The sequence below is a fragment of the Agelaius tricolor genome, unplaced genomic scaffold, assembly GCF_023055355.1.
Source record: "Agelaius tricolor isolate 1412-34295 unplaced genomic scaffold, bAgeTri1.0.p SCAF_2, whole genome shotgun sequence".
In the NCBI taxonomy this organism is placed as follows: Eukaryota; Metazoa; Chordata; class Aves; order Passeriformes; family Icteridae; genus Agelaius; species Agelaius tricolor.
This window is the reverse complement of record NW_027269262.1, coordinates 66,271,466-66,284,802: the sequence shown is the minus strand read 5'-3', so window position 1 is coordinate 66,284,802 and position 13,337 is coordinate 66,271,466. Positions and strand designations below refer to the sequence as shown.

Sequence of the window (13,337 nt, the reverse complement as noted above, 5' to 3'; positions counted from 1 at the left end):
ACAGACAATAAAGGGGATGAAGGACCTCCTCACACAGGAAGGAAGCAGCACAATTTCAGTTCAAGAGAATGGGAGGAAACCATCCTGAGGATTCCCCATACTTGCTCCTTAATAGTCTCACCTCACTATCTATCTCCCCGTAGAAAAGCACTCTTGTGAGAAGAAAGAGGGGTTATGGAATCATCTCTCTGTGCTCACGCAGAGCAGGAAGGGTGATGCAGAACTCAAAACTCAGAAAGTTTTTGGGCAGGAGATGTGAAGGGGACTCTACTAAGATATTTAATACTCTGTTTTATTCCAAGCCTTTTGAACTGCACATGAAAATTTTTTGCATTTTGAATTTACCAAGAAAAGCACATCTTTCTACATGTTTGCCTTAAAGAATTTGGGTGTCTTCCAGGCTGAAACACCTTCCTGAGCCATCCACCATTCTTTCTCAATCCTTTCATATTCCACAAAATGATTTTGCGGGGGAAGAGAGCAGGGGGGTAGGGGAGGGTGTAGACGACAAACTGTGCAGAAACCATCCACTTTTCACTTCTGAGCCCATGCCAACAGCCTAGGGTAACCCTTGACCGGAGACAGAGCCCTCTTGGCAGTCCCGCCTTCCACAACCCATCCAAGGGCAGCTGAGGGAGCGAAAGGGCAGCGCATCAGCTTTCAGCTTTCAAGCTAAGCCGCTCCCCTCTGAAAAAGCGACTCCACAACATGCAGTGATTTTTTTTTTTTTTTCTTTTTTTTTTGCAAGGATATCCTCCCCGCGGATGAGCGGCTCTTTCCACGCGTAGTGCCAAGATCCATCCTTCCCTCCCCGGCCGCACACACGGCGCTCACTGGGCGTGTAGCCGGGGCTCTATGTAATCCCGGCCGGCACAGCCCGGCCCCGCCACAGCCGCTCCCGGGGATGCCGCCCGCCCCGGGGGCCGCGCAGCCTCCCCTGCCCGCCGCCGGCCCGCGGGCAGCCCCGCCGCGGCCGAGCAGAAAGTGAAAGTGCGGCGGCCGGCGGAGCCCCATGGGAAAGGCAAAGCGCGGCCGTCCCGCCGCCGCTCCGGACAGCGCCGCGGTGCCCCCGGGCGGGCGGGCTCCGGGGGGCTGCTGAGCCCGGCCCGGCCCCTCCCGGCCCCTGCGCGGCGCTCCGCGGGCTGCGGCCGTCATGGCCCAGGCGGCGCCGCCACCATGACCGCGGACCCGTCGGCGCAGCTCCCCGACAGCCTCCGCACGGACCATGTTCCATGGTAAGGAGCGCGCCCCGCACCGCCCCGCTCCGCAGGAGGCGCCCGCCTCACCTGCCCCCGGGCCGGCCGCGCTCCGCTCCGCACCCCGGCCGCGCTGGCTCCTCACCTGCTCCGCTGCCTCCTGCCGTCCCGCCCGCTCTGCCGGCGCGGTGCTTCCCGGTGCCTTTTAAACCCTTGGTGACGGCTGGGGAAATTCCCGGTTTCGGTTTTTTTTTTTCTCTTTTCCCCGCAGAATGAAAGTAAAAGAGTCAGGTTCCCATCACGCCAGCTGTCGGGAAGGGCGGCTCGGGAGTGGCAGAGGCAGCGGGACAGCGTGGGGCGGGGGAGCTGCGGGAGGCATCGCTCCACGCCGGTCCGTGCGGCTCCCACCGTCCTTTCCATGGGCACCTACGTTCTCATGGGCATCTGCCTGCCGTGGGCATCTGCTTGCCGTGGGCATCTGCCTGCCGTGGGCAGCTGCAGCCCCGCGGGTGCCCCCGGAGCAGGTGCGGCGCAGCGCCGGGGGTGCCTCGCCCCCGGGCGGGAGCGCTCGCCCGCCCGCCGCTCCGCCCGGGTGCAGCGGGACCCGGAGGGAAGAGAGCGGCAGTGACCCGATCCCCGCGGGAATTGCGGGCTGCGGAGAGGGGAAGGGGGCAGAGGAAGCGTCGCACCCGAGATTGGGGTTGTGAGACCGGGGCTGCTGCGAGGATCCCGCTGGGTGCCGCCGAGGACGTACCCCCGGGTGTATGCACAGGAGGGTGTTTTAACGTTAAAAAGCCAAGAGGTTTTGGGGGTTTTTTTGTTTTGTTTCATTTTTTTTTTTAAATATGTGGAAATACTGGAAAACTAGCTCTTCCTGGATTTGCTAGGAGAATTTTTGGGGCTTTCCAGATATGACTTAGGAGTTTCTGGGAGTTTACTGGAAAAATGGTTTATTACCAGTAATGCTGTCTTTTTCTTTTGAATTGCTGGCCATATGGAGCACCATAAACTCCCATTCGTTCAAAGTTACCTAACTTCAAGAAAATCCCTTTCAATTTTCAGTCTAGATCTCACAGAATTTTTTGACACTTGTCTAATATTTTTTCCAGAGGACTCATTTAATAATGTCTGAAAAAATTTGATTACCATCCTGCAGTGGCCCAAGGGACCTCATGAGTGTGCAACACGTGATCTACTTTTATTCTGTAATTTCCTCATTTAAAAAAGATTGGTGATCTGTACAATATCATATCTCTTATCTCTACTTGTTGCCAGACAAGCCAAGTTTAAAGTGATGGAGTCAGATTGTTTTAATTTAGAGGATTGCTATTTTCGTCCCTTCAAGTATGTTTGTGAAGCAACATATCCAAATTGTTTGTATTACCCTACTGGTGAACAAGCACTGCAGTTCATCTTTTGCACTGGAATCAAGAGGTGCAATGGGAGATTGGAAAAATGTTGCCCTATTATTGAGTTCTTCAATATTTTTTGTAAGTGTCTTTTAAAATACTAAGTCTTCATCCTTCAAACTGATAAATCATGCAACAGAGATATAGTTAGCATAGAGATTTACAAAGATAAAGCTCTGTGGAAGTCAGGTGTGTCCACTTTGAGCTTGAAGATCATAATAGAGTCACCTTACAGAGTTTTTAAATTTACTACATTTAGGATCCATTTAAGATTCACTGAGCCCATCAGGCTAAATTTCTTGAGACATTAATAGACCTTGGTTGATCAGTATATGAAAAGGTCAGAAAATCTGGTTTTCAACCCGTGAAATTTCCAATTAGAATTTCTCAGGCAGCTTGCTCAAGAATTCTGTGGTTTAGCTTGTACAGGTAAAATTTTTGCAGTCCTGTTTCTAGGACAGAGGTGTACATAATCACATGTTCACATGCAATCTATCAGAAAGAGAAGGCTTCACTAGTCAGTATGCATTCTTCTTTGAGGATTCAGTCTGCTGTGAGTTGGCTGGGATGGGCTATAAGGGACTGTGTTTCTTTTAATGGCAGTGAGCATGTGGTGTGCCTGTGGTTCTTGCATTGCAGAAGATAGGTGGGTCAATGCAAATTATGGTCAAGTTTCATTGCTGTTTTCTTAGTTGCTCAAAATTGCTCTCTGAGGACATGATTTACTTGTGATGCCCAGGTCCAGAGGTGCCCATCTCTTGAGTGCTGGATTGGCTGTACCCAACAGCCCATCCCTGACAGAGAGGAAGGAAAGGAGCAGCTGGGGCCAGGGCATCCCCTCTTCCTTTCCTGGCTCCTGTCTCACAGGTACTCTGTGTGCAGTTGTTGTTCTTATTCAGTGGTGAAGATGGGCAGAAACACTGCATACTCCTCCAGGAACCTGCTGTGATCTTTGCTAGTCCTCCATCATAAATTTCTACCTTTGTTTTTTCCCCCCAAACCTTCAATTTAAGCATTATCCTAGCCAGACTAGCAATAGGCCAGAGTCTAATTATTCCTGATCATGTATTATCACGTACTTGGTCTCCTTCTTTTCCAGCACCAGGTGAGTCACCTGCAGCCTCCTGTCAGTCTCTTCAGGCTCTTTTGATGTTTTGGTCTTTTCTCTCTGCCCATCCTCACAGAACTCATATTTTCCTGGATGTCATGCAAAGACAGAAGACCAGGGGTCAGAGCAAGGGAAGGCAGTCCAGTACAGGGACAAGCAAAGTGATGGGCAGTGAAGTTTGCTCAAAAAGATTGCAGAAATCTTGTGGAGAAGGTTGTGTTGCTGCTTTATCTCATGTTATGGCCAGTAGCATGGATTTGTACATTTGGTCTGCCTGAAAAGGTGTTTAAACAACTTTTGTTATAGAGGTGTGTTCATGGAGATTTGTAGTTGTCAAAGGAAAAATGGATAGTCAAGATTCAGCTGCAGGTTAAGACACTTGAATGTCTAAACATAATATGATTAAAACACTCCTCTACCCGTGTTCAATGTGGTTATGGTCCAATAAAATACAATGCTTGCAGTGAACCCTGAGGATGAATTCAGCCCAAGCAGTCACCAAGTAGCTGGTCAGCTCAATAGCTGTAGGCTCTTATCTTTCATCATGATATTTTCTGAAAAATTCCTTTGCTAGGATTTTTCGCCTGAGAAGCTGAGAAGCCTCCAAAAAGAAATGTAAACAATAATTATCTGATTACTTGGAATGTGGTCTGGAGGTTGCTTACCAACAGGTGCATCTTTGATTGGTTCCATGTGAATTTTTTTTAATTAATGACCAATCCCAGTCCAGCTGTGTTGGACACTCTGGTCAGTCACAGGTTTTTATTATTCATTCTTGTCTAGCCTTCTGATGTCTCCTTTCTCTTTCTTTACAGTATAGTATATCTATATATAGTATAGTTTTAGTATATAATTTCTTTTAATATAATATAATATCATAAAATAATAAATCAGTCTTCTGAGAACTTGGAGTCAAATTCTCATCTCTCACCTCATCCTGGGGACCCTCAACAGCACAACAGGACTTATCCACACTGGCTGAATCATCTTGTGGTACGGGGGAGTTTAGACACCAAAGAGTGTCTTAATTTGGAGGTGAATCCTTCCCTCTAGCAAGGCACAAGTCATTTGGTTGTACAAAGATCCCTTTTAAACTATTTTAACAGATTACAGAATGTATTTGTTAATACAGCACACAGTCTGTGACATTAACTAACATGTACCTTACTGTTCTTATAATCCAGCCTTTTTTAGATCTACCTTACCAGTTCTGCCACTGCTCCTTGTTCTGTCTCCAGTGAATGCATCTACCTGTGCAATGGGAAATAAAACAACAGAAATCCGTGTGAAGTATGAGAATATACTAAGTCACGACATCAATGAGCTGGTAGGTAGTAGCTTCTTGGGCTTATTTTTAGATGCTAACAATTAATAATAAAATCTCTAATGTTAAAACATGATAAAAGACCAATTTTAAGTCACACATTATGCTGGAATGGTGGTTTTATTTGAGGGGTGCAACAATTCAGTCTCTTTAAAATCTCTGAAATCTGTGGATAGTGCCTATTTGCATGTATAAATACTGTGATACAGTTTTTTGTGCCTGTGCATTATATAGATCATATATTTGATCAGAAAGTACTTTTTTCTAAAGTAATTTCATTACTACTTCTCTTTATATGATTTTATCAAGAGAAGAAAGCATTACAGCTGTAATTTGTTCTACTAACTAGAGTTCTTGACTGAAGTTTTATGTTGTCCATTGAATACAAATGCACAGAGGCACAAAATTCATATGACAGTAAAAGTTTGTTTGTATCCTAATAGGTTTCTTTGTACCTATTAATATATCTTATTTAGCCAAAACAAATTATCTTTTCTAGATAGTAGCAGAGCTTTACATTCTCATGTGTAAATCTCTTCCATTATGGCTTTATCAGCCACATTTATTATAGCTTAGCAAAATAGTTTCTTAACAGGTTACCAGTCCATGCCCAAAATTTACCTTCCAATTCTTCCTCATGAATTATTAGCAATTAAATTAATCTGTCAAGAGCACTTCCATGGAGGAACCCTTAAAACAGTTGTATTAGTAGAGGCATTCCCACAAAAAAATGTGATTTTGCTGACAGATTGTCACTAAATGAGAATTCACCATACTGTTGCAGTCTTAAATCAAGATCTATTTGCATGAAATACAAATAATATGCAACCTTTTTCCAAGGGAAAAATCAGGACACTCACACTTACAAATTACCACCATCCTTAAGAGCTTTATGGCAGTGGTCTCCAACCCAAGGCACATCAACCCTCATCTGGAAAAAAAGTACCTTTAGGGTCAGGGAATCATCTTTTAACATTTGGATCATGTTATGTTGGTTAGGATTATGAAGAAAGAAAGGTAGTTCTCTGCATATAAATGACTGTTGTTCTTCTATTATTTCTAGAGTCCCATATTGTTGTTATTAGATTTCTAAAGTCCATACCTCTTTGGCATATTCTCATGGCTGCAGATCTTCGTTGCACGGACTCCTTCTGCTGTACACTGTTCTCTCTCGGGTCAGGGCTCCTCCAAGGCTCTCCCTGACTGGCTTGCCCACCCCCTTTTATCCCAGTCATCTTCATCAATTACAGCTGCAGCCCAATTAAGGACATCGCAGCTGCAGCCCATCAAGGGCAACCAGGACCTGCAGGGCAAAACCTCTATACACATATTCAAATACATTACATTTCCTCTACTATATTTCCCCCTTTTCTTTTACACAAGTTAACAGTTGTATAGATGTTCTATTACAATACATACATTTCTCCATGACTCACAGGCCATGTACAACCCACATAGCTCCTTGCTCAAAGGCCATACTCCTTCACAGCTCCCTGACCCAAAGGCTATGTTCTGTCACAGCTCTTGGCCACCACAGCTCTCAGCTATCTTATGTTCTGCTAACTATCATGTCGGGATCACCACTTGTTGTTCTATTATTTCTAGAGTCCCATAATTGTTGTTATTAGATTTATTTCTAGAGTCCATACCTCTTGGATGTATTCTCATAGCTGCAGACCTTCAAAGACTCCTTCCTCTGCACACTGTTCTCCCTCAAGTCAGGGCTCCTCCAAGGCTCTCCCTGACTGGCTTACCCGCCCTCTTTTATCCCGGTCATCTTCATCAGTTACAGCTGCAGCCCAATTAAGGACATCGCAGCTGCAGCCCATCAAGGGCAACTGGGACCTCTGGGGCAAAGCCTCTATACAGATATTTAAATACAATACATATTCTCTACTCTATTTCCCCCTTTGCTTTTACTTAAGTTAACAGTTATATAGATGTTTAAATACAATACATATCCTCTACTATAAATGACTTTATCCTGAATGAGGCATCAAATTTAGAGAGAATATTAATGCCATATTAGAATAGAGGAGTATTCCCTTTAGTTTGCTGTTGTATTTCTGACAAAGAACAAGTATTCCCTAGAGAACAAAACCAAACTCTCTTGGTGAGCAGTTAGAAGATAGCTGACCTATAAGAGGAAATGATACGAAGGAATAACATCCTCTGGGAGGCAGATCCTGCTGCCTTCTGGTGGTGGTGATCCATGAGGTGCATCCCAGCCCTGCTCAAGATGCAGGGTCAGGGAGGCTGAGGGGCTCTCCTGGCCTGGACAGGGCAATGCCTTGCCACTGTCCTATTGTAGGATGGAGCTTGATGTTGTATATCAAAATAAATACATAAATAAAACCTTAATGAATTAATGTTTGTGAAAACTAATGGGAATGTATTGAGCTCTGAAGCTTTTACTTCCTAGAAGACATACACAAGCAACTACTGTGTAAGTTTCTTTATTTTTTCTGCTTTTACTTTTCACTGTTTAAGATAAATTTGTCTTCTATGTATAATCAGTGTATTGTTACTGTAAGTTAACAGCAAATAATATGTGTGCTGTGTGGGTGATAGCACTGCCCAGCAGGCACTTTCCTGCAACTGCAGAGCCAAAGTCAGTGGCTCTCAGTTCCTCAGCCAGATGTTTGGAGCAGCTATGGGTTTGCTGCAGAGCAGGATAGTGAGTCATATAATAGATCTCTGTAAGGTAATTAAATTTTCACTAATGCCTTTTCTGAGGTCAGGATTTCCCTTAGGTTGGTTTAGACACGGCCAATGAACTACCTTCAGATGTGGTTACTGTACATTATACTAAAGGTGATCTGAGGAAGCCAGAGAGGATGGAAAATCTCATAGCAGTTAGCAAATGAAGTGACAGATATATAGCTTTTAGGATGATTATATCATTATAAATTTTGGTGCTGTGACTGGAGCAATATCTGTTGTGGTGCAAGAAAAGATGTGCATTAGCTTCCTGATGTTTGTGGTTTGGGCTTTTTAATTTGGTTTTGCTGTTTTGTGGTTTTTCCTTTGTCAGTGAATATTTGACTCCCTAAACTCTTGGTTTTAAAAACACTTTTTGGATAAAGTTCTGTTTATCTTGGGTGAGCTTCTGAAATTCAGGCAATTTCTGCAGAAAAACTTTAGGAATTAACTGTCTGATGTGCTCATATGCATGGCTAAGTGAAGAGATCTAAAACAATACTGTCGTGAGCTGCCTTTTTAAAGCCCTTTGGCTTAACTGGAATGTCTGGATACAGGCTGAAGACAAAGCTTCTGTTGAGTTGACTTCCATTGTCATCTTGATGACAAGTGGAAAGTGGAAGAAAAAACTACAAGAGAGGATAAAGTATTGATAAAATATTATAATCAGGCAAAAGACCATGTGTTGTTGCTTAGGCCATCTTCTGTTATTACATATACAAAGTGAGTACTACCATCTGTTTAGAGCTAAGACATGTATTTATTGAGACAAACATTGACAAACACTGTATTCAATGCTACAATTCAATTGTAAGATTTAAACATTGCTCCATGTCTCAAAATTTCCAAAGAACAAAGCAATTTGATAGAATATGAAGATTTAAATTGAACAGATTTGTGTCCATTTCTGGGCTCCCCAGTATGAGAGAAATATGGAGCTACTGGAGAGAGTCCAGCAAAGGGTCATGAAGATGCTGAAGGGACTGGAGCATCCCTCTGATGAGGAAAGCTGAGAGAGCTGGGGCTGTTCAGCCTGGAGAAGAGAAGGCTCAGAGGGATTTCATCCATGTGTGGAAATACCTCAAGTGAGTGGGCAAAGAGTGCAGAGCCAGGCTCTTATCCACAGTGCCCAGTGATGGGACCGGGGCAGTGGGCACATACCAGCACACTGGAGGTTCCTTCTGAACACCAGGAAAGAGCTTTTTGCTGTCAGGGTGACTGAGCACTGACACGGTACTTTCATGTCTAAACATATATGATATTTTACAGGTAAAAATGTCTGCAGAGAATCGTGACAGGTGCTGCAAGAATAAAAAATATGAAAATATCAAAGTGTTTTTCTGCAATGATACTGAGGTAAAATTTAATTTTTCAGAATGTAGAGAATACAAACCCAAGTGAGTTCTTTGTACAGTCCAGGATAAAATAGGGTGATAGGATAGTATTTAGTTTTAAAAGTCAAATCACAGTATTCAGGATGGTTTGTTTTTTGAATCTGGAATTATATGTGTTGAGTAAATTGATATTTTAAACATTTAAATATTAAGCCATTCCATATCCAAGAAATGTGGGGTTTTATTCCCTACTATGAAGATTCTTCTATATTTTTTAAACAAAACAGATACTTTTCTTTTTAGCAATGGAAGTAAATATTACAATTTCCCAATCTCTTTTTAAAATGTTTTTACAGAAAGTTATATTAGCTAAACTTTTCACTTCAGACCTGAAAGCTTTAAAATAGTAGTTTTGGCAGATTTCAAATGCCAGAAAGCACAATTGGCAGCTGTTGCTACAGATTTTTTCATGACTTGGTAAAAGGACTGGCTGCATAAATCATTTGTTTTCCTAACTGCATCAATTGATTTGATTACAGCTGTGATTTCTCCCTAACATCCTTATGCTACTATTATTACTACTAAAAATTGCTGCTTTAAATATCTCAAAAAGATGGCAGGTAAGTCAGATTAGTTATGTATTTTATTGAAAAAGATTTGCACTATGAAAACAAGAGAAACCAATAGTAATTGATGGAGAGTTTGGGGTTTTTTAAAGATAAACCAACATTGCAAATAATTAATGGTGCACAAACTTTTCAGGACATATTTTCTTTGCTGTCTTGACAGGAAATAGAATCACTACAGAGCATGGCATGCAACATGCTCAGATTCTTTAATAAGCAGAGGATCAACAAAGCCTTTAGACAGAAAGCAGCATTCGTCTCATGTGGGACATTACAAGTTCTACAGTGTAAATGTGAAAGACCTAAAAAAGAAAAGGTGAGTTGTACTCAACTTTAGTGAGTAATAGTTTAACTCTTATTTTCTAGAGCTCTTCAACACAGACTATCACATCTGCCTCTAAAAGATACAACCATCTTGCACATGTTCCATGCTAAAGGAAGTTTCCTCTGTATAGCATTTGTCTTGTAATAGACATTAGGCCCAGTGCAAAGACTCAGAAAATCATCTGGAAGTCTATGGTGAAGATACCTGCTCTGGTTCAGTAGTGAACTGAATTTCACTTAACTAATTCTCCAGTGAGAGACAAGGACTAGACTTGTGCAAAGAAGGCATTTAAACTTCTCTGGAGTATTGTCAGAGTTGTAACTTCTCGCTAACTCTAAGAGTAATGTTTAATTTGGTTTCTCTCAACAAACAATTAGGGTGAGATTCTCTCTTTTCTGTAATCTCTTTGGTCTTTATTTTAACCACAATCTCTCAAATTCAACAAGAACAATTGGGTATGATACTATTTGGGTTTTTAGTCTTTGGCAGAATCTTCTTTTTGAGGTGCTGCTTAAATGTAGCACAGTGATCTACTGACTACTGTAACAAAGGAAGAATGTTCTTTTAAGTGTGGCTCAGTGTTACCTATTGAACACAAAAATATTAACCAGCATCAAAGTATCCTCATAGGCACCAAAAATATAGTGTTTAAACAGATGGATTGAAGGCTTCATTTAGCTTTTTATTTTTCTCCTTGAAGTGGAGAGACTTACAGTCTGGGAGGAGATCTTCAAAGTAATGTTGGTGTTTATATTTTCCTTTGTCACCTCTGGTGAATCCAACATTTGCCTTACTTTAAAGGTATCCCAGTCAAATCATAGAAGTCAGTGTCACCCTTGCAGCTCCTGCCTAACCTTATGGATTCCTGCTTTTATTTAAAGATTTAATTTTAATTAAAGTAATTTAGAAAGAAAAAAATGAGCAGTCATTGAATATGGACAAGAACTACAGTAGTTTTGTCTGGCTGAGATCTTGAACATTAGGGCACAGCATCAGCCCCTGGAACTGGTCTGTCTTGTTCCACTGGTCTTGACACATATAGTCAAAGTTTGGCTCACAAATTATTTGGCTTTATTTTCTCAGTCCTTCAGAAAATGGAGGATAAATTTTAATCTGTGATGGAGGATGTACATGTTCTCGGTTGGACAGGCTTGTTTCAGGTGTTCTTATTTGCTCTGAGTTAAAGCCACATTCTCACAGTCCCATGGGCACGGTCTCTCCAGTATTCAGATGTAAAGCAATTGGTTTGCTTTGAAAGATGGCTACAGAAATAGAATAAGCAGTTCTCATACAATCTGTTCTGTTTCAGGTTTGCTCACATGTATTTAGTTTAGAAGATACAGAGACAGGTGAACAGTCCAAAAAGAAATGTAACCAAGAAGTTTGTGAACTGAAAGAAAATATATCTAGCCTTCGATCCTGCTGGAATAAATTTGAAAAAATAATTTCCAGGTGATTCCAGGTGAATCCTGCTCTTTTCTTTCGAAGTGGCATTACTTGGTATCTTTGCATTTTATATGCATTCTTCAAGTAAACTTGCTCGCTTATATGAACACTTTATGCCAGAATTCTGATGGAAGGCTACTACTGTACCTTGTTCCTGGAGATGACAGAAACAGAAATGGCTGAACCAAGCTGCTGAAGTCCGAGAAGTGGAAATAGAAGACCAGCATTTGAAACAAAGAACTCTGCAGAAGTCTGTGTCCAACTTTTGTGCTCTGGAAACTACTCTGTATTTTCCGATTCTTCAAGTAACCTTATAATACTGTCATATGAAAGCAGCCACTTACATGTGTACTGGATTTTACAAAAACATCTTGGAATCTGCAGGTGAAGAAAAAGAGTATGAAGAGTATGAAAAAGTAGCTGGTTGCTTTATATTTATGCAAAACACACCAAGGACCAAAAGTAACAATTTACCAAAGCAGCAGATTATTGTGGATATGTTCTCCTGACACAGAAGTGGTTTTGGTGTGGGTCTGATGGGTCTGCTAACTGATTTGGGTTTGGAAAAACAGGGAAAAAGTTAGCTTTTTGAAAAACTCAAAAAGGGTACTGATTTTTGAGAGATGCAGCATGCTTCTGCTGGCTGAAGCACAGGCAAGACTGAATCCTGTGGAAGAAGAAGAAGATGCCTGAATGTAAGTTGTTCAGTTGACTGGAAACAGCACTACACTCATTCATTTGATCAACCCAGAGTTAGCTGCAGGAGGAGCTAGAATTCCTTAGCTTCAGATTGTGATTTCTCATATGCAATTATTTTATGTAACATGTTTTAAGATGTTAGGCAAACATGACTTAAAATATGTGAATATTGTCAGAGAATAATATATTGGCATTTAACTAATAAAGTGCTCATATTTTATTTTGAATAAATAGAAGTATTTTTATAGTTATTACACTTTTGCAGTTTCTTACTTTGATATAACTCCTTTGGTAATAAAATATTTGTCTTCTATGAAATTGGGCTGTTCACTTTTTGACTACCATTACTCTTTTTTTAGGTTTTATTCAGAGATAATCATTCAAAGCTCAGCTGGGGAATTCCTGTCTTAAAATACCCATTTCTTAGCTGCCTGTAACCTGCCCAATTGAGGTAAACATTTTCATACTAGCCATCTGCCTTGGACTGAATACTTCAGGAATGCTTTAGTAAAGTCAGCCTGTTGTTTCCTGGTTTGAAGTAAACTAACATAAATTGTTTTATCTGTGCTATACAGAATTTTTCTGTAAAACTACTCTGTAAAAATGTTGGTATTCAGAACAAACACCCGAAAAACCAGTAGGATGTACTTCAAAGAACTGTTAGCTCAGTTGATTGTAAAGAGCACTACTTTTATGTGTTTGACTGGAATAAGATTGCTCTCCTGAATCTGAGAGGGAAGAGGTTAAGAGCAAAGCATACCATGCTTTCCTGAAATACACCCTCTCCAACCCCCCATGTATTTATGCTGATGATGAGGCAGGGGTAGTAACTTTGTAAACTGTGACTGAGACTTTCACATATTCTCTTTAGCTCTTTGTATAAGAGATGGCAACTTTCACTCCAAACACCTTAAAAAACCGAAACCAACCCCAACCCATAAATCTTTTATGGAACAGGGAAAGGAAACATTTCCCAGTATCACACTGCAGATAAAGAGAATGTAAGCACAAGTGTAAGGACTTCTCTGGAAGTCCTTTCTTCTGACAGAGGACCCAGGAGACTGTGGATTCAGTTGGTCTCTGAGACTGAAGTACGGTTGTTTTGATATTTTTTGGAAATTCAAGAACAGCTGAAAGCCAGCACTTATTTCCTAATAACCACTTGGCAAG

The 13,337-nt window shown here is 41.6% G+C and overlaps 1 protein-coding gene across 1 annotated transcript; it reads left to right on the top strand.

The window, feature by feature from the left end:
- Window positions 1–750: 750 nt before the first annotated feature.
- Window positions 751–12,480, top strand: IL7 (interleukin 7). The gene is made up of 5 exons (XM_071421319.1): window positions 751–1,235; window positions 4,898–5,040; window positions 9,007–9,093; window positions 9,861–10,013; window positions 11,332–12,480. Exons 1-5 carry the CDS (start codon window positions 1,226–1,228, stop codon window positions 11,476–11,478), a joined length of 540 nt encoding a protein of 179 aa, XP_071277420.1. The 5' UTR covers window positions 751–1,225; the 3' UTR covers window positions 11,479–12,480.
- Window positions 12,481–13,337: the final 857 nt, after the last annotated feature.